At 44.5% G+C, this 21961-nt stretch overlaps 1 protein-coding gene across 2 annotated transcripts; it reads right to left on the minus strand.

The window, feature by feature from the left end:
* Positions 1-235: 235 nt before the first annotated feature.
* Positions 236-21304, minus strand: LOC112546891 (uncharacterized). Of its 2 annotated transcripts, XM_075896685.1 has the most exons (7): positions 20872-21304; positions 20460-20540; positions 14479-14654; positions 12904-13332; positions 7218-7328; positions 4418-4461; positions 236-609 (listed from the first exon to the last, which is right to left on the minus strand). In XM_075896685.1, the coding sequence occupies exons 3-7, from the start codon at positions 14519-14521 to the stop codon at positions 469-471; spliced, it is 768 nt and encodes a 255-aa protein (XP_075752800.1). In that variant the 5' UTR covers positions 14522-14654; positions 20460-20540; positions 20872-21304; the 3' UTR covers positions 236-468. The 2 variants fall into 2 exon arrangements, 1 of the variants encoding a protein (XP_075752800.1); XR_012895636.1 differs by lacking the exons at positions 12904-13332; positions 14479-14654; positions 20460-20540; positions 20872-21304 and adding an exon at positions 10768-10999.
* Between the last annotated feature and the right edge of the window lie 657 nt (positions 21305-21961).

The raw sequence follows: 21961 nt of genomic DNA on the forward strand, positions 1-21961 counted from the left end.
AAGTTACTGGGCTCACAGGGTACATGTTAATGGAACTCATAGTAGTGCTTAGTATGTCCCACATGCTCTGGAGGTAGGAATCATTTATATGTTGTGTCTGTTCATTGCCTGGCATGATAGGATCCTGGATCCCTGACTTGGGCCTCCAGGCTCTCTCCCAATACAAAGAGACAATCAGGATAATCTACAGGATTATCAAGCTGCTTTCAGAGCGGATGGGTCCTGAGTTCACAAAGACGCTTGAGATTTAATCCATCATCCATTTACATTTGTAAAATGCACTTGTCTGGAGAGCTGGGCAGTCTGTAAAAATCCATCTGAACTACATTGCCACTGCTGGAGCTTTCCCAAGAAGTCGGATATTTTGGGGTATTTACACCACCGTTCTTGAACTGTTTGACTTCCAGAGTAACAGCATGTGCTGAACATGCCTAAAACAAACTGTCCACGTTGGGGTTCCGGCTGCTGTTAAGAGAAGCATACATAGGCGTATTCAGTCTGTGAGTCGAAAGCGAGCTGTCTCTGCCCAACATCTCCTATCCTTGCATAAATTGTTGATACTGTGTTTGGTATTGAACTTTCCATGGGAGAGTCTTCATTATTTGGGACCTAGATATAAACAAACAAAACAATCCAGTGAGATAAGAAACTTATTCCTGGGGATCAGCCTTGATTTAAAAGAGATTTGATTTTATATTTAGCTATCTTTTATCCTATAAGAGCAAGGAACAACACTGGCTCAGCAGCTGTTCCTTCTCCCGACTCTTCTCTTCAGCTTAAAGACTGGCTGGGAACCGCTAACTGCAATTGGGAACAACAACGTAAGGTACTAATTAACCCAAGACTGACTTTGTGACATATTGCAAAAGTGCAATGATCTGGGGCCGTGCCCAGCAATGTATGCAACGTATGGGGGATTCACTGTTCACACTGATCTGTGCTTTAGACACATTTGTGTTAAGCACATGTGCAGGGTTTCATGCAGGCAATGTGCACCACCATTTCCCACGCACAACAGAACAGACTTGACCTGCCTCTCAGACTAACCACTCTCCTTCTCTTTCACAAATTCTAATTCCTATTAATATCTGCATCTTACTTTAGTGAATGCACCTGCCTTCACTCTGAGAAATGCTGCAATAAACCAGAAGCTGGTTTTGGAGCAGTGTCATAGCTCAGACCCTGTGGCCAGCTAGCAGCAGAGTTTGCTGATGAGGAGTCTGGAGCCACAAACCCCCGGTTTCAGCAGCCAGGTTTTAATAGAGTGAACCAAAGCTAGGTGCTCCTCTTCCCCGAAGGCCCATCCATCACTATCAGCCACCATGTCTGGGGGAGGGAAGAGTGTTAATGACCAATGACATATTCTCCCACATCTCAGCACACACGTCATATATCTGCAAGCCTCATGTTGTTGTCTAAGTACCATCTAATGGGCAGGTCTAGAGCAGGAAAACAGGTCACGGTGCAGAATGTGTTAGCCAACATGTTAGTGTAGACAGGGATAGCATATTTAAAAATGTGATCTGTCTTCATGGTCAACCATTAGCTTCCCATTGATATTTTAAATGTGTTACACCCAGTCTACACGAACTGGCACATGCTGTTTAAAATGCTTTCAGCTCCTTATTTTCCCAGTCTACATAGAACCATTGTGCAAAAGGGTTGCAGAATCAGATCCCAATCACCACTGTACAGCAATGGACACTGGACATTGCTAGGTAGGAACAGCATGATAGCTGCCTATCATTAGTCGCTGTCTGTCTAGAAATTAAAGAATAGCTCTATAATTTCCAGTAGCCATGAGCACAGCTCAGGAGCAATATATGCAATGATATAAATTACTCAATGGATAGGAGAGAGAGGCAAAAGGTAAGTGAAAGAAGCAGAGTAGAATTGTCTCATTTATGCTAATGAGATAATCTGCAGATAAGCAAAATGAAAATAGCTGCACTTATATGCAAAGTGGTCAGAAGTTTCTGAGTGCAGTACCCGGCAGGGCAGAACAACAAGAAAAGAGGATGGGATTGATCATAAATGGGAACTTCTAACTTCTTCTTTAGTTGTGGAAACAAGCCAAGAATGATGCACAGAAAGGTGTAAATCAAAGACAACCGTCCCCTTTGCAGTCTACCAGGGCCAGAGCCTAGTGCATTTACAATGGTTGCTGCATTTGCTCAGTTCTTGGTGTTTGAATCTCTGTAATGAGCTACGCTATGATAATGTTAGGTCAGAGTCCCAAAACGTTGTCAGCAGTATCATGGAGAGCTGGTAGCTGGGCACATGCATTGCAAGGAAGAGCTATTGTCATGTGAAAGCAGCTGGCAGCATGGAAGAGCCAGGCTAGCAGACAGCATAAGGGCTGGCGGAGGCTGCGTTGGAAGAGCAGCCGGGGAAGCTGGAGCTGTGTGGCGTTATTGTACCTCATTTGGTCACCATTATAGTGTTTGGTATTTGAATTTCACATTTGCAGCTCAATGATTATGTGTTTGCACATTTGCTGTGTTTATTTCCCCCAGTCTAACTAAAATGCCTAGTGATCAATTATGCACACAAAAAGGAGAAAAATCTCACTAATGCAACCTATACTTATTATTAATTACTTTAGTTGGCGTTAGACGTGAGCAGTGTTCCCTCTATTGGTTATGCCCAAGTGCAGAATGTCTTTCATTATGTGCGCAAATATGGAGGTGATGTGTCACCTAACAAAAGTCATTCCACACATGAACAGTGTGTGGCAGGGGTGGGGTGAGGGGTTGAGGTGTGGGAAGGGGCTCAGGATTAGTGCAGACAGAGGGTTGTAGTGTGGGGTGAGGGAGTGAGGGCTTTGGCTGGTGGTATAGACTCTGGGGTGGGCTGAGGGATGAGGGACTTGGGGTGCGGGTTGCCCCCTGGAAGAGAGAGAGGGGGCTAGCTCCAATACTCTCTCACTGCAGCAGCTTGGGGCCAGGAGAGAGGTTCTGCAGCTCCAGCAGGCACAGCCAGTGGAGGGGCACCTGTGACCCCAGGAGGAGCAGGTACAGGCTAGGCTGGGTAGGAGTCAGGGAAATGGCACCTGTCCCCCAGCAGTGGCAGCTCTGGGGCAGCTGCAGGTTGGGCACCATGGCCATAGAAGAAGCATTCTCCTCTGGCCCCAGCACTGAGCTGTCGTGGCCAGGGAAGAGATGCCCCTCACCTACCCCCGACACAGAGCTACAATGTCTTACGGGTCAGGGCCCCTCCCCTCTGGCCCGGGGCAGAGTTGCTATGGTCCAGTGGGGAGGGACATTAGCCCCCGGATGGAGCTGCTGCCGACAGGGGAGAGGATTCCTGTCCACCAGTCCCAATATGAAGCTATGGCAGCTCCATCCTGTGGCCAGCAGGGAGGGGCATTTCTGCTACAGCAACTTCATGCTGGCACCAGCAGGCAGAGGCAGCACGTTATGCGATCACCCTCAGCCCCTGTGCAGGGCTTGTTAGGCAGCTGCGTGGCTGTTCAGCCAGCTTAGAGGGAACTTTAGAAATGGTCTTTTTCTGGTATGTCTGTGAACGGTGTATATTGTTGGGAAGTAATTTTGGGTGTGCAGATTATTTGCAACAAGCTGTTTGTAAACATTTAAAATGCTTGAATGGAAACATGGATCATGTCACTTATAGAAGCAAGTTGCGGAAGCAAATGTTTATTTTTGTTTGTTCAAAATTTGCTTTCTTTAACTATTCTCCCAAACTTCCTGAAAAACCAAATCCCTATCTGGTCAAAAATAACATGGTTCCATTGGTATCAACCGGCTTTTTAACTGATTTAGTGTAATTTGATGAGTTAATGAATTAATCTAAAGTAACATAACCCAGTTGTAAACAGATCTAAGAGTGTGCACACAGGAACTGATGTCAGTTTATCTAACGAAGCTCAAAAATGGATACAGGTGACCCCCAACTTACAACAGCCCTATTTACAACCCCCTGCATTTACAACCATTTTTTCCATGCGAGATAGCTCCTAAACCCCCCCAATTTACGTCCACAACTCGTATTTATGACAGCGTACAATTCAGACTCCACGCATCATCCCAAAACAGGAAATGTACAAAGTCAATGAGACTCGCCAATCTGCAGCTGCTGCTTGAACTGCCCGTGTCTCCACCACATAGGTCTTCACTTTTTAGTTATCTTTGTGCATTATTTGAACTATTTAGTTTAATTTTCCTCCATTTCCGTAGTCAATTTTGGTATTTTTAGGGTATGAAATGGGTTTCCAGGAACGGAACCACCATTTATAACATTGCGCCTATTGGAAATAAGGGTTCGACTTACGATGGCTTGACTTACGATGGTTCTCCAGGAACCAATTAGGTCCTAAGTGTGGGGGTCGCCTGTAATAGCTAAAGCGCAACTTGTGTGTGGAAACCAGATCCCCATGTTTTATTCTGATTTACAATACCTCTTGCTTCTTTATGATTTTTCTCTTCCTCTGCTGAACTTCACCTGTGAAAGTCATTTGCATAGTTAATATTTTAGAGGGACAGCAGACATTCTGTGATTTACATAAATGTATGCAGATTTGCTAGTGCTTGAACTCAATAGTCTCACTATACTTTTGAAACTGAAGACATGCATCACTAGCACAAAGAGAAATGGATTATTATTTCTGAGTTAGGGTACGTCTACACTACAGCGCTAGTTCGAACTAACTTAGTTCGAATTAGTTAATTCGAACTAAGCTAATTCGAACTAACACGTCTAGAACTAAAAACTAGTTCGAACTAGCGTTTTGCTAGTTCGAACTAGCAAGTCCACATTGAGTGGACTCTGAACAGGGCTTAAGGATGGCCGGAAGCAGTGCCGGCAGGGCATCAGAGGAGTACTTAGAGCGTGGAGATGCTGTCTCAGGCTAGCCGAGGGCTGCGCTTAAAGGGTCCTGACCCCCACCCCGGACACACAGTTCTAAGGGGTGCCCCGCTTGAAAACCAGTCCTGGCTTGGAGTGCCCGGAGTGCCCACACTGGGCACATCACACCACTCGGCCATCAGCCCGGCTGCACTTGCCGCAGGCTGCCATCTGGGGAGAGGGGGCAATTGGGGGGCTGCAGGAGAGCTTCCACCCCCAGAAGCCCACAGAGCCAGCCCAGTCCTCCCCATCGGGGGCTCGTACCCCATTCCTCCCTCACCTCTTTCCACTTACCCTTCCCTAGCCCCCCTTCTTATTGATGTACAAAATAAAGATAACGTTTCTTCCAACATTGACTCTGTCTTTATAGAACAAAACTGGGGGGAGACTGGGAAAAGGAGGTGGGAGAGGGGAAGAGAAAGGCTGGGAGAAGGGAGGGCAACTAACATGATCAGGGGTTGGGAACAGGTCCCAGATGAAGAAAGGCTACAGAGACTGGGACTGTTCAGCTTAGAAAAGAGGAGACGGAGGAGGGACAGGATAGAGGTCTCTAAAAGCAGGGGTTGGGTGGAGACGGTGCATTCAGAAAAGTTCTTCATGAGTTCCCATAAAGAAGGACTAGAGGACACCAAAGGAAAGGAATGGGTAGCAGGCTTGAAACTAGTAAGAGAAAGTTGTTGTTCTTCACAAAGCAAATAGTTAATCTGCGGAACTCCTTGCTGCAGGAGGCTGTGAAGGCTACAACTAGAACACAGTTTAAAGGGAAGTGAGATCAAGTCATGGAGGTTGGGTCCATGGAGTGGTCTTAGCCAGGGGGTAGGAGTGGTGTCCCTGCCCAAAGTTTGTGGAAGGCTGGAGAGGGATGGCACGAGACAAATGACTTGGTCACTGTCTTCGGTTCATCCCCTCCAGGGTCCCTAGAGTTGGCCGCTGTCAGCAGACAGGCTACTGGGCTAGATGGACCTTTGGTCTGACCCAGGACGGCCATTGTAAGCTCATGGCTCAGGGTCGGGGGTCTCAGTGGACCCCCTTGATTTTCATGCACACCTGCTCCTGGGTGGCCAGGCTGGCAGCTCTCCTGCCCTAGCCGGCCACTTTCCTGTGCCTAGTGCAGAGATCGTGGACAAGGTCCACGATGTCCGCACTAGCCCAGGAAGGTGCCCGCCTCTTGCGGTCCAGGGCAAGCTCCCGGGAGCAGCCAGCCTGGTCCCGGGAAGAGGGGGTGGGCTGGGGGACATCGGGTGGGTGGCTCTGTGCTGTGCCAGGTGCAGGGTCTGCTGGCTGGGTGCTGGCAGGCTTGCACCTGGCACGGGCACCGTAGCCAGCCCGTGCCCCTTTAAGGGGTCCGGGGCTGGGAGGGGGGCATAGAGTTTCCCTGGTGTTGGCCAGAGTGGCCACCAGGGAAACCTGGGGAGGGCTAGCCTCCCACTAGTTCGAATTAAGGGGCTACACACCCCTTAATTCGAACTAGCTAGTTCGAACTAGGCTTAATCCTCGTAAAATGAGGTTTACCTAGTTCGAACTAAGCGCTCCGCTAGTTCGATTCAAATTCGAACTAGCGGAGCGCTAGTGTAGCGCCTAGGAAAGTTAGTTCGAACTAACTTTGTAGTGTAGACATACCCTCTGAGACTTCTCTGTATCTATGTTCTGGGAGCAAAAGGGGGGAAATGATTTACAAATAATTAACCTCACATTCCTGAAAGAGTCATGGGAAGGCATCGAAGGATTATGGGATTGATATTTTCCTCACCAAACCAGTTTTATGTGTCTCCAGTGATGTCAGTGGACTTACTCCAATTTACAATGGGCTTTTAGATTTAATCACTGTCTCCCAGTGACAGTTCCTTTTGGAGAAGATCCTAAAGCATTGCTCACAATTTTCCATCCCTCCACTCTCAAAGGCTCCATAGTGCCATAGGCGCTTCACCGATTATTTTCTCTGATATGGAACAATATATGGTTGCAGTGCCACAACTGAGCTGCAACACTCCAAAGTTTGCATCTTGAGTCACTATTTGGAGACAATGTTACATGGCACCAGCAATGCCATTATGTAGAGACGTCATGAAGTCGTGCTGTGAACCTCGATCCTGACAGGGTGATACATAACCCTAAATAAATCCATGTTCCTTGGGTTGTTTTGTGACAACTTCCCCTGATTTCCCAAATGATCAGTAGCATCTTGCACATTTCAGGCTGTAATGTAATGGGAGGGCTTCACTCTGGCTGGGAGAGCAACACATGGACTTCCCAGAAGCCAGTCAGGGTCCCTTGGATTTGTTTATTAGAAAGTATTTTTGCAGAATCGAAAGCATCGCCAGCAGTGAGTGAGGTGTAGAAGGACGACCACTTACCCATATGCCATCTGAAGCAGAAGACCAGCAAGAGGAGGACTAGGAGCAAACTGAGGCCTGCAGTCACCAGGAGTCCAGGGAGGAGATATGGATTCTTCTTTGGTTTTCCTCCTGACATATAGAAGGAGACATGTTTTCTGAGTATTTTATAGACAAATAACTATCCTGGCAATGTGGATTTTTCAGAAAAGGCCTTTGTAGGTTGCAGGGCTGGGCCGAACTGAGGCAGCAGTGCTAGGCTAGCAACCATGAAGACCTCGGGTAATGTCTCTCAGCGCTTGTACCTCGATGGCTATGCAGCTGGGGAGCCCTTGCTCCCACCACACCTGGTAAGATGTGCACTCGGCAACAGAAGGGCTTCTGCATAACCCTGCCTCATTCACTGCATGCTTAGGAGACACAGGCCATGGGAATGCACGTGGGCAAATAACTGAGGGTAAGAGATGCTGCCCACCTCAGGACTTCTAAGCAGTGATGAAGGCACTCACCTGGGATGGCAGAGACCTAGGCTCATATCCCCCCTTTATAGCAGGGCTTGAACCCAGCCTGAGTTCCCATATCTGAGTATCCGAATCAATAAGCTATTGGCTAGTCTGGGGTGAGTCTCTCAAACTCCCCTTGGACTTAGACTTGAACTTGTGTCACCCCCTTTCCAGGTGAGTGAGAGTCATTCTGTCTCTTGCTCTCCAGCCCAGAGATCATGCAAGTACTTAACAACGGAAAACTCTGTACTGCGGTGATCAGGACCCTCTCCAGTATTACTGATACAAGGGCCCCGATGAAGACACATACTTCCAACACAAGGAGCAAAGTGTAGACACAAGTGATGTAATTACTGTAGCAGCTGTAAGCCAATTCAAGTTAGGTTGACTTAATTTTGTAATGTAGACCTGGCTTGAGAGAGAGACCCATCCAGTTGGCCATAGGTTTAATTCACATTTATTCAGAGATGAGTCTGATAGTAAACCAGAGTTAATAGGACCCTTCACCCATTGGGTGCTCTCCAAATAGTAAATCAAATAGAAAAACAAGTCCAAATAACTTCAAATATTGGGAAAGTTGGGAGCCAGATTTTTTTTTTCAGGCTGGACCCACATCCAGCTTTATCAAAAAAGATGAATTTATCTTTGAAAGTTTATGGGGCTCTTGGATTCATACTGAGCACAAACAAAGATTTACATTTCAGTACTATTTAGTCTGATTCAGCATTAGCATTGCATAAAATGTTTGCAAGGAAATTTGAAACCACACAAAGCTCAGCTATGTTGAGGTTTTGTTACAACCTGAAAACTCAGACCTGAGTCCTCTGGAGGTGCAGTTACCTTTCCAGACAAGCTAGGCCGACATGTGGCTCTAATATAAATTCAAATGAAACGTGATGATTTCAAAGTGAAGTTCCATTTGAACACAAAATTCAGGGTATAACACTGTCTTGGGCAAGTGCAAATTATTATTACTTTTTTTTTGTGCAAAATATGAGGAGAGCTCCTCACAGCAGAAGTTTCCCACAACCATGGCAGACCAAAAGCAATCTGGATAGACTGTGATCACTGTCTAGAACTGTTCATTTGGCCAGAATTTGCCAGGTTTTGTTGCTTTAGGGAAGAAAGGTCCCTGTTTCCTTCCCAGTCTTGATCTAGGTTGACACACTAAGTTCCCTCTAAGCTGCGTAGCCCCTTGGTGGTACAGCTGCCTATTAAGCCCTGCATGGGGGCTCAGGGCTGCAGTGGGGAGAGATGCCTTTCCCCAAGTCCCAGACCTGCTGCAACAGGGAGAAATGCCTCTGTCTGCCAGCCCAGCATGGAGCTGCTACTGCCAGGTTGAGAAGTCTCTGTGCACCAGCCCAAGCACTGAACTGCTGTAGCTGGGGTGGGAGGCGCCTCTGCCTGTTGGCCTCAGCACTGAATTCTGTGGCTGGGGGAAGGAGCCTCTGCCTGCCAGTCCCAGCGCAGAGCTGCCATGCACTTGTCATGGCCGGGACAGAGATGTCCTTTCCCTGGCCCCTACACAGACTAGCCCAGACATGCCAGGGCCATGGAATAGTGCCCCTCCCCATCCATGATGCACTGGAGCTGCTATGGCCATGGAGCAGCACTTTTCACCTGGCCCTGAGCTTCTGTGGTGAGCGACAGTATGGGGTAGCCCTATCTTCTTGAAGCAGCTTGCACCCCCCTTCACCTCCCTCACCTCTTCACCCCCAGGCCCACCTTAGAACCCACATCCCATATGGAACACATTTTCCCTCACATCCCAGCTCTGAACCGCCTCCTGCACCCCAAACCCTGCATCCTTGGCCTCACTCCAGAGCCTGCACCCCTAGCCAGAGCCCTCACCCTCTCACAACCCTCTGCACATCCCTGAGCTCCTTCCCACACTTGTAACCCCTTGGGCTACCTCCACCGCACTCCGTCCGTGTGCACATTGAGTTTTGCAATGTGTGCTGAGACAGATATTGGTGCACACATCACTCCATATTGGTGCACATAACATTAATTCCACACAAGGACATAAACAATCAGAGAGAACATTTATCACAGAAGCAACAATAGTTGAGCAATTGCATAATATTATAATACCCCAAATATAATTGAGGTCAACATCCATGTAGAAGGGGAAATATAAAAAACTAACCCTGTCACACTAAACATTAGAAAGGGAGATTTTTTTCCCAAGAAAGAAGAAGTCAATTAGAAATGAAATAAAGAGAAATGATAGAAGTTTAAAATCTCTAGAATCAGCCCACGGGGTAAGGAATCAGAATATTAAACAAGGTGCATGCATACCAGTAAATGAAACAGGAAAATGGAAGAGGGGGGTGGGTGGAAGAGGTCAAGTGGCAAGGAATGAGTGAATATTCAGGCAAGAATGCTGTACTTCAAAAAGGGGAAATCCACTCCTAGCAAAGCTTGTTAAAAGTACCAGAAGCTAAAGCCGATAAATTGTAATATAGAAATGTGGGGGATTAAAAAGGAATGTGGTGAACAGTTAGCCAAAGTCATAAAAATAAATGACAACATATTATGTAAATACATTTGGCGTATGAAGACAGAGACTCAGACGGTAGCCTAAGGGTATTCTAGAAAAGCTCAGACTTTGTATTAATATATGGCTTGTCAGTCTGAGATGGAATTTTGCTATTCTTGTGTCTTCCCCAAAGGAAGTATGAGAATAGCAGAGTGGGGAGCAATGTATCCTGGGTAAATGGACAGGAACAGAAATGCAGGGATGGTGAGTTATATGGGCCGGGGTGCCTTGACTGTGATTGTTTCTAGCTGGAGGAAATAGGACCCTTTATTTGGTGTCTCCAAGCAAAATGCCTGTCATGGAGCAGACTCAGCAGCATAACACCGTCATGCCTTGGAGAATTAGCTTGTTGTTTCATTGGGCACCTTCCTCCAGCTGGTATCTCCCCATGGCCACTCCTGTCTCTTTGTGTCCCCTTCCGGGGGGGGGGGGGGGAGGGTTATTCCACTGCACACTCCAGGGTCCTCCCTTCTCCCAGGGACCTCCAGTTCTTCTCCCCAGGAACACCCATTTACCCTGTACCCACCTTGCCTCAGTGACCCACTGCCGGTCTTCCTCTAACCCCTGCCTCTGGGGCAAACTGCCGTCTGTCATGGCCACTCATCACTGGTAAAGGGGTGTGGACCTTCTGCCTCCCATGGCTGCCTCCTGCAGCCCCAGTAGCCTCAGTCCTTGTAGCATGGGGGCTTATTTGGCTCCCCAGCCATGCCTTCCTTCCTCAGCGCTGCTCTACCTCCATGAGCCTCCCTGGCAGTCAGGTCCCTGCTACTCTCCAACCAGAGCAGCAGTCAGCTTTCTCTTTCCCTCTAGGAGTCCTTCCTTATATAGCCCCCAGCTGGGCCTTCAGTAGCAGAGCTGCCTCAGCTGGGGCTTCACTCTGTTTTGCCCTTAAAGGGCCAGTGTAGGGCAAACACTCTGTCACAATTCCCAATAGGGATTTAGGAAAACTCGGGGGAGGCCTAGATGGACTTGATAAAACAGCCTGAGAAAGAGTTGTGTTTTGGGGCTAGAAAACTAGAGATGGGGGAAAATCTGGAGAGAGCAACAGCTGCTTATGAGTCTCTGAAGTAACTCAGGTTTGCTCACTTAGATTCTTGCTTATCCCAGGAGCATAAAGCTTTGGGGTTTGGCCAAAGGGCTACACTAGTCAAATGAGAAATGGGAACCTGAGGCAGCAGCTGCCCTATGATAAAATTACCTTTGATACAATTAACATGATAGAGACATTGGGAAGAAACATTTGCCTCAACTCTGCTAGAATTCTCCCAGAGCATCAGTAAAATAACATTTGGTATCATTTACTTGTACTTGTTAAAAATAAAGTGCAAGCACAACTCTTTAATATTCAGTATGGATGGCTAATATTTATTAATGCAAGTGTCCAATATGCAATAGGCATGCTTCCAACATTCAAGGTGGGTGGCATCTGCTTTGGTAATATGCCTGAAGGAGTCAGACTAGCATTGATGTTAATGCGTTAGTGATCAGGAGAAAGGAGTAAACTGGCAAGTGAGTGCTCAGATTAGTAGACACAAGATATTTAGGAGCTTCAGGGAGTAGCTGAGTTATTCTGTACAGGATAAACTTAAAAAACAACAAATGGTCTGGTAGCACTTTATGGCTGTGTCTAGACTGGCATGATTTTCCGGAAATGCTTTTAACGGAAAAGCATTTTCAGAACAGAGCGTCTAGATTGGCACAAACGCTTTTCCGCAAAAGCACTTTTTGCGGAAAAGCGTCCGTGCCAATCCAGATGCGCTTTTCCGCAAAAAAGCCCCGATCGCCATTTTCGTGATCGGGGCTTTTTTGCGCAAAAAAAATCTGAGCTGTCTACACTGGCCCTTTTGCACAAAAGTTTTGCGCAAAAGGACTTTTGCCCGAACGGGAGCAGCATAGTATTTCTGCAAGAAGCACTGATTTCTTAAAGTAGGAAGTCAGTGCTTTTGCAGAAATTCAAGCGGTCAGTGTAGACAGCTGGCAAGTTTTTCTGGAAAAGCGGCTGATTTTCTGGAAAAACTGGCCAGTCTAGACACAGCCTATAGACTAACAAAATATGTCGATGGGATCATGAGCTTTCGTGGCCACAGCTAGTCATCTGAAGAAGTGGGCTGTGCCCACAAAAGCTCATGTTACCATCTACATGTTTTCTTAGTCTATAAAATGCTACCAGATTATTTGTTGTTTGTTAAGTTTATAGAAGTTATTTAGTTTAGACATGATTAGAGAAGACTGAAGAACTGCCGACAGATTTAGCTAAATTAGATGAGGGGTAATGATAGAGTAAATGCAGTTTGATGCACATAAGCACAACATACAGTAGTGTCCTGATTATCTGACCTAAACGGGATAGACAGGTGGTCGGATTACTGAAAATGTCAGATGATAGGGACTCTACTGTAGCCGGCGCCACTTAGTCTCCATCCCTGTCTGGCCCTGGGCCCTTCCCTCCCTGCAGTTCCCGGGTGCGGGCCGGGAGAATGGCCCCACTCGCTGCCCCATCGCTCTCCTGGAGCCGCTGATGCTGCTCCTGCTGGCACCGCTTCGTCCCCGGGAGCTGCAGGGTCGGATAAAGCGGAATGTCGGATTACCGAAGGTCGGATAATCCGGACTCTACTGTAATGCATGCTGGAGAGATCTGCTTGTCACTTTGTTACATACATACCATCACCTGTGTTTCCATTAGAATCTGGGTTTCCGTGGTTCACGTGCAGTTCAGACACAGTCAATGTGATGTTTTTAGTTTGTCGTGATCCACTGAAGGTGACCCCGTAGACACCGCTGTCATTGAGCTGCAAATTCTGAAGGAGCAGAGAAGCATTTTCAGGGAACAGCTCAGCCCGGCCTCGGTAGGCGGCATGTGTAAAATGATTCCAAGAGCAGTTGGTGGGGATCCCCTCAGCATCGACAGAGCAGTTAGTCGCTGTGTAGCTGATGAGTGGATTTGGGGTGTTACTGAAGTACCACTGAATGCCCAGCGGAGAGGGAAATGGCCCCGGCTGGAGCCGGTAGGAGATGGGCAGAAGCACAGAATGACCGACAGTTCCATTGACTGAATCCTGAGTGATCTCAACGAGAAGAGCATGGGAAAAACCTGCAGTAAACCCAGAGAGAGAGAGAATCAAATCACATGCACCAGACACCAGAGAAAACTTTCTCCGTGAAATTCATACTGTATGAAGGAAAAGAACAACCTAATGCTATGTTTTATTACCTCGCATTACAATCACGGTTATGTGATCAAAGTTGCGGCTCCAAGGCTAATGCCTTACAGGGGTACACGTGGCTGCCAATTTGAATACACTGAAGTCTGCATGCAAGGAGAAGGCAGTTACCTTGGTTCATGCTGAAGAACAAACATCTAGGGATGCATTCATGCCTGGAGACATGCTGGGCTGCTCCAGATGAAGTTGATGAAAATTGTGTATACCGGTATGTATCTGAGGAGATGGTTGGCCCCATGAATTCTCTTAGAATAAAGCCAAAGGGCTACACTACTCACATGAGAAAGATGAAACGGAAGGAAGTTACTGACACTCTCCGGGTCTCTACAATAGGCACAGGGATTTATTTATAAATGTAAAAGAGCCAGGTATCAATGCATGGACCAGTAACAGGAAGGTCATACATCCAGCTGACCCCACAGGGGAGATGGAGGTGGTCACGCAGGACTAGATTAAGTGGGAGACCAGTTGCTCCTTTCCAAAGGAATCAAAAGAACGCAAGGAGGGAGTGGGCTAGGAGATTTCAGAGGAGTGAGGGGAGGCCTTTCCTTTGGAAATTCAAGTTAATCAAACATCATCTACTCAGTGAAGGAGTGTGCAACTGTTTTCTGCCTCCTGCCGTGAACCCAGCCCACAGCGAGTGAGCTCTGAACCAACAGAAATCAGTGGGGTTCAAACAGACCTCATACTATTCTACAGGGAAATAAAAGTAAGGCATATTGGAATGGTGAACAGCAAATGAACCTATGCCTGTCCAATAAAACCTTATCATACATTGCCCCTTTGCATACTAGCTGCATCTCCAAGGGTTAACTTAATACAATCAAACCATTACAAACTATTAAATTAAATCAAATCCAAACAGAAAACCTTTCAGAACAACCGTTTTCCTCACATGATGTGAAACCGTGTCAGTGCTGACTGCACGTTAGAAACGACACAGAACCTAGCTGTCAAGTTTAAGTTAGGACATTTCCAATAGAATGTTTCCAGCTCCTTCCCCGTCCCACACTTACCGAGGAACAGCAGGATAGACCAGCAGTGCCCGCCTGACTTCATGTCTCCTCAGAGTCCGTGTGTGTGACAGAGACAGTGCAGACGGCGTTTGCTTGCTACTGATCTCATAGGCCAAGTGAACGTCTCTGAAATGTCATCTCAGCCAGGAAGGAAGTTACTAACGCATTCAGGGTCTCTACAACAGGCAAAGAGCTTTATTTATAATGATAAAAGATTCAGGTTTCTACCCCCGTCACTTGAAATAGGTATGCAAAATTGTAGAAGTTTTAAAATAGTGTCTAGCTGATCCCTTCCTAAAGATAGAATTTACTATAGTAAGGGTTGAACCTCGTTTTGGACCAGATTCCTGTTCTCAGGTACACTAGTGTAAACCCATAATACCTCCACTGAAGTCAATGTATTTACTTAGGGGTAACAGAGCAGAATCTGGCCCTTGGCTCATCATTCCACTTCCACTGGGCTCAAGCTCTATATTGCAAAGCTGTCTCTGAGAAGTGATCAGCTGTAATGCTTTTCAAACCCTAAACAGGTGTTCTCTAATAAAGAGACTCCTTCGTAAGCTGTGGCAAGGCATTTGTATTTAACAACTGTTACATTAAAAAGTATTTTAAAATGCTCTAATAAAAATCACTTTGCCCCTTAACCTGGTTACATTTCTTTGATACCCATGATGTCAGAATTCTATTTCTAATTTTCATAGATTCTTTGAGGAAAAACAAGGCAGACAAGACCAGGCTTTCTAATATAGAAAAACAAGCTAGAAAAAAAAAAAAAAAAAACAACAAAAACCCAACAAACCCCAGACCTATGAAAAGAAGCACAAACCCCCATAAACATTTCTTAGCTTAGATATTTAAAAAATCCTAACACAACTATATAAAAATTGCTATCCTCCTTCATGATGCAAAATTATTAAAAATATCAGTGTGTCACATTTGAAGGCTCTGATTTAAGAAAGCACCCTTATTCAGGAAAGCATGTAAGAACATGATTAGGTGTAAGCATGCAGGGGTGGATGAGAGTGCCGCGGGGCCCCGGGCAGCAAATTTTCTTGGGGCCTCCCCTTTGACACAGCACATGTGCCGTGGTGCCAAGGCGCATGCGCGGGGCCTCGGGAAGTGCGGAGCCCAGGGCAACCGCCCCGCTCGCCCTGCCCTAAATCCGCCGCTGTAAGCATGTGCTTCCCTCCAACAGAAGACAATGGGACCTAAGGAAATGGTGAAAGCCACCATTCTGCAAAAGTTTGCTCCTATTTACATTGTAAATAATGCCAACACTTCAATACATTTACTTACAGTGCTCACAGTTAAGTAACACGTGAGCAAGCTTTTGCAGGACCAGGACCTAAGTTCTTTCTAGAATCATGGCCCAAAATAGGTTTTAGCTGGGTTTCATTTTAGAATGTATCACATCATAGATTTCAAAATAATGAGCAAAAGTACTTTAAAATAAAGCATAGCTAGGTGCTCAAATTTAATTCAGTGGAAAGACCACATAAAATCAATAATTCATCAAAAATCTTGGGGAAAAGCAGGATGAAGCAGGGGGAATACTGTATATCTAACTAGTCTTTAATAGAAGTATGTGTATACAGATGTGAAATACTTTCATTTAGCTTTTAATTTTTTTGGACCTAGTGCATATTTACAAATCTCCTGTGGTTTAGCAGAGACAGCTCTTTCCTACTTTGAGCACAAGGATTATCGAACCTAAAATTAATTCATGTTACACTAAATCTAACTTTTGTTGGATTCCATGTCTCTAGCAGTTACTCAGATTTACACTAACAGTACATCTACACTGCAACATTATTTCAAAATAATGTCTAAATACTGTCAAGGTGGAGGACTGCTTACTCCAACTCCTGTAACCCTCATTTTATGAGGAGTAAGGGAAATCAGAGGAAGAGTGCCCTATTCCAAAATAAGTGCTGTGTAGATGCTCCCAATTTCGAAATAAGATATTTTCAAATAAACTATGCAATTGACGTAGCTCAATTTGTGTAGCTTATTTAGAATCAAGGCCTGCTGTGTAGATGCACCCAAACAGAATTAGCATCCGCCAAAAATTAAAGTAAATACTATGGTCTCCATGTGTGTGGTAAGATAGAGCACAACAGTATTTAGGCCCGCATTTTAGAACAAATTCTTTATAGTACCTATGTGAATCCTTCAATGTTCTGGTATATTAGACAATATAGCTACTTCAAGAATTCTGTTTTTAAGTGAAATACCAGTAGTTAATTTCAGTCATGTATCATAGTTGATAACTTACTAGCAAAGAGACACATAATCACAAAAGTTGAATGAATGTATTTTGCCTAATGCAAATAATTCATCCAACCATTTTGAAAAAAACTATTCAGGTTACAATTTTATTTTGTTTTTGTAACATTAGTTCAAGAAAAATTACTTTCTCCAAAATCGTTCTTAAGTGTCTCCCCTTTGAGATACCTGAGATATGTCACACTTAATGAAAGAGCAGAAACATGCTTCATACCAGGCATGATATTTTCAGGATCAATTATCTAAGCGGTGTTCTCCTTATTTATGGGGAAAAAACCTTCACGTTTGTTATTAATTACATCCAAAAAGATTCTGATTATTATTCAGTTTTTTATTCTGATGGGAAATTTCTAACTAGCTCTACAGGAAATCAAAATATTTTCCATTTTCATTTGTCCTAACAATTTTTTTTTAAAAAAAGCAGACACTTTTTGGTGAGAAAATATGTTTTTTAAAAACAGTCTAAAAAGTTTTAATAGAAACATTTCAACTAATCATAATAAAGTCCACTCAGCTTCCTATATTTGGTGAGATGTCAACTTTGGTGTTTCTCTGGGTCCAAATAAATATTATGGAGGCACTATAAGAAATGGTCAAATCCCAGGTTTTTAAGAATTTTTACCCATCCTGCTTTGAATATACACAGCAATCATGTATAAATACGAGAGCACTTTTCAGAGAAGATAATGAATATTCTGTCCATCCAGCCATCCAACAGTCAAGGCATATCCTTATCCCCACAGTACAGGAGTGACTGGGCCTGAAACCCTATTTGCAATATTGCTTGGGAACCAGTGTCTATAATTGTTAATGTCAGATGACTAAATTTCTGAGTAGATCTGTCCAGGTTCAATGAATGGAGCAAACTCTGATATCAATTAATGAGTGCTACCAAGTGGGCTTCAACAGCCTTTGCAAGTTCCGACAGTGGAATTTGGTCCAGTTAGTTTGAGATGGAAGCAAAAACTTTTAGTTGCATGGGGTGAATGAAGTGGTGCAACATCAGCCCATGCAGAGTCTTCTCATTGTCCCAGGAGGAACCTTCATATCACCAGCAAGGGACATAAGGACCATGACAATTTAAATATAAAGTCACTGGACTGAATATCACAGACAGGGAATATTTTCAGTGAAGCTCTCTACATACGAGATAACCTCCTGCAGACAACACGGTCACCCACACACTCAGACACAGCCCTTCAAGAGCTCACACTAACCACAATGACAACTCTGCTTTAGCTAAAATGACTCTAGCTTCCTGCTTTACTGGCTGTTAGACTGAGAAAGGATGGTCCCTCTCTTCCAGTATCTGCACTGAACTGTGACCCCCAGGTGTTTGAAACAGAGAGGAAAGCCTCTTATCACCTAACCTAATCTCTGTCACTGCCATGGCCAGTGGACATAGCTATATGTCAAACCTGCTCTTTCATTCAAAGCATTTATACTACCTCATGCTGGTGCCCACAGAGGCTATGTCTACACTAAGAACATAAGAACATAAGAATGGCCGTACTGGGTCAGACCAAAGGTCCTTCTAGCCCAGTATCCTGTCTACTGACAGTGGCCAGCACCAGCACTGCAGCACTTCCAACTGCAGCACTTTTTTTGGGGGATGTTGGGGGTATTCCAAAATATCTATCCTGCATCTTAACACAAGCCCGTTATTTCAAAATACACCAGGCTCACTATTCTGATGTCCCTGTAAACCTCATTACACGAGGAGTAAGGGATGCTTCAGAATAGAGGGCCATTTCTAAATTTGATACCATGTAGACAGTGCCAAATTAGGAAATAAGCTATTTTGAAATTAGATTGAAATAAGACGCACAATTTGCATAGCTGAAATTGCATATCTTATTTTGACCTATGGTGCAGTGTAGACACACCCAGAGCTGTATTCTATTTTCCAACACACAGACTTATATTATCATGGCATTAATAGATCCAGGTACAGTTTTTACATATTTACATACTCTGAGTCATTCTGTTGACTCCCATGGCATTCCTCTGGAGTACTGAGAATGGAATAATGCCTCAAACCTCCAAATAGCCAAACAGGCACAGTGAATACAAAGTTGAGCCATCATTTGTTAGTAGTAGAAGAATGGGTTTTATCCCCCACTTGTTCACATCTAAGTTATGTCTGCATTTGAGTTTTTGTCTCACCCATAATTATTCCCACAGATTCAGATCAACAGGCAGTAACACTGGCAGAGATAGACTTTGGAAATGGTACACATTTTTTTCCACTTTTGTCATCTAGAGCTCATCAGATAAGATGGTAAAAATGCCTGCAAATTGTTGATGCTGTGGCCTCCATTGTTGTTACCATGGGTGAGGATGCATGCACTGGGCATTACAAGTAAAATAAATTCAACTGTACACAAGGCCATGGTGAAGAAGCCCATAAAAGAAGGTTAAAAGGTTCTTCTCTCCTTCTGAACATGCTACATTTGTCGGGGTGTCTACACTGCATCATAACATGAAATAAGATGCTATCTCGAAATAGCTCATTTCATTATTTGGTATTGTCTATATAGCGCCAAATTTTGAAATAAAGTGCTACTCCAAAACGTCTCTTACTCCTTGTGGACTGAGGTTTACAGGGACATCAGAATAGCAAACCTAAATAACAAGCTTCCTGTTAACATGGGATAGCTATTTTGGGATACTGTGGTAAATGCAGTAAATAGCATTGAGGTTAACAAAGGGATTAACTCTGAGCTATCATAGTTAAAGGTTTTAGAGCTCATGATTTGCAGGGTGACCATGTGTCTCTTTACTGAATATGGGATGCCAAATAAAATTATTTGTATTCAACCAAGGTCTATAGCAGCCAATCAGAACTAAACAGTACAAACATTCAAATTAACATCAAGTGACTAAGTCCCTGTTGAAAAGAAATACTGTGTAGTTGGATTCTTTCTGGTGCGTGGCCAACCGGCAAGCTAGGATTTGCCAGTATTGATGTGGGGGAGACAGAAAATATGGGACAATTTGCCTACTTTTAAGAAAACGTGGGAACACCTGCAGGAGAGCTGAAATATGGGATTGCCTTTCTATACGTGGGATAAATTGTCACCCTAATGTTCTGTCACATTTTCCTGTCTCTTCCCATGCTGAGGCCATTACTTGGATGATAGCTAGAGCTATGCTGAGAACACCCTAATACCCTGAGAAACTTCATTTTAAAAATCGCAGGTTCGTTCTGGGCCATATTGCCTCACACTGCAAACTGACACTTGATTGAACCTTCTTTTCCAGCAAGGCACTAGGCCAGTGACACAGGGCTGCTTCCAGTGAGTATTCTGAACAGTTAACACCCCCCTTCCTCCCTAAAATGTGCATCTTGTGCTTTCACCCTCCCCCCCCACACACACATTGCTGTAAATAATTTCAGTTGTACACAGCAGTAATTTCAGCTACAGATACAGTTTCTGGGGCAGCAGCCTGAAGGTGACCAACATGCAGTTCAATGCAATAACAAATATGTTGTGATAGTAACAGATGCCACAGATTCAGCCCACACACAAGCAGCCGCTCGTAGACAGTGCACATGTGGTAATGACTGGGCTCTCCAGAATAGCAAAGAGGTGTATGTGCATGTAATGAGCTCAAGCAGAGCATTTACACGGACTTCTTTGCTCTTAATTTTTTTATTCTCTTTAAGTGAAGAAACATATTTGTTGACTAACCTTAATATTTTCAGAAGCAGATGTTGTGCTCTCCAGTCCGAAGAGTTTGTCAATTGCACTAGCTGTAAAGCTGGGTAAATTCTTCAGGAAAAAGACAAAACCCAACACACTGATTAGCAAATAGCCTTGCCTAGTTTAGGTCAATACGGTGTGTGAAGTCCTGTTAGACACCACTTGCAAATACTTAGCTGGCTGCTTCGAATTTCTGACAATGTTTGCAAGAGTTTTCTAAAATCTGGTTTTTTAGTTTTAAAATCTTTCAGTCAATATGCCAGGGAACACAAGCAATAGCATGAGACACAGATAACCACTCATACTACACCAAAACTGAATGCCAGATATGCTAACTAAACAATCTGCAAGTAATTGATAGGATGAAAATTTTTCATAGAACTATTCTGTGAATACTTACTAATAATGAACATGGATGAAGAAATCAGGAACAGTTCACAAATGAGTTGCTAACCAAAATGGAGATCGTGTTCTTAACGGATGTTCCCTGTAGCAAACAGAGTAACCAACTCTGCTTAGTACACTGGGGTTTAAGAGTGTAAGTTGCTGGAAATGATTCGTACCCTTGCAGCATATGCAGCTATAACTTGTTATACAGCTGGTGGTGGATAGCCATGGTGACTGAGCTAAATAGAAAGAAATATAGCAAATATAGGTGGGGGGAACTATTTTAGGAAGAAGGCAAAGTTCTCTCAGTTATCATACTATTAGAAACTTAGGTATTGTTTGAGAATTTAATGTAGCTGTTCAGTGATTTTAACAGGAGTGTGTTAAGTCAGATCATTGAAAAGTTGTGGAGTGCAATGGGAGTAATTCATGTTGTTGCAGCACATGAGAAGGAACTGTATGGCTATGTCTACACTGGTGCGATCTTGCGCCAGAAATATGCAAATGAGGCTAAGTGTGGAATATTGCCGAGCCTCATTTGCATATCTAATGAGCCGCCATTTTGCGGAAGAGGCTCTTGCGCAAGAAGGCGCGTCTACACTGCCCCTTCTTGTGCAAGAAAAACCCTCTTGCGCAATGCTGTTACGCTGATTATTTTCAGGAATAACAGCATCGCGCAAGAGGGCTTTTCTTGCACAAGAAGGGGCAGTGTAGATGCTCCTTCTTGCGCAAGAGCCTCTTCCACAAAATGGTGGCTCATTAGATATGCAAATGAGGCTCGGCAATATTCCACACTTAGCCTCATTTGCATGCTTCTGGTGCAAGATCGCGCCAGTGTAGACAAAGCCTATGTGTTTAAAGCTCTGTTCTATGTAGCTGCATTGTATTAGATTAGTGTCCAACTGAAATGTAATTTGAACAATTGACACTTTCTACTTGTGTTTGCAAAGAATGGAATGTCTGATGGGTTGTTTAATGTCTAGAAAGCAGCAGCCTCCAACGCTATTTGTCCTTTTCCTTTCAATATTATATCTACAATTTAGAAATGAAATAAAATTATACTTCTTCTAAAGTACTAAGGATCTCGTTTAGACTGGTGCTTA

Source organism: Pelodiscus sinensis, chromosome 13 (genome assembly GCF_049634645.1).
Source record: "Pelodiscus sinensis isolate JC-2024 chromosome 13, ASM4963464v1, whole genome shotgun sequence".
NCBI lineage: Eukaryota > Metazoa > Chordata > Testudines > Trionychidae > Pelodiscus > Pelodiscus sinensis.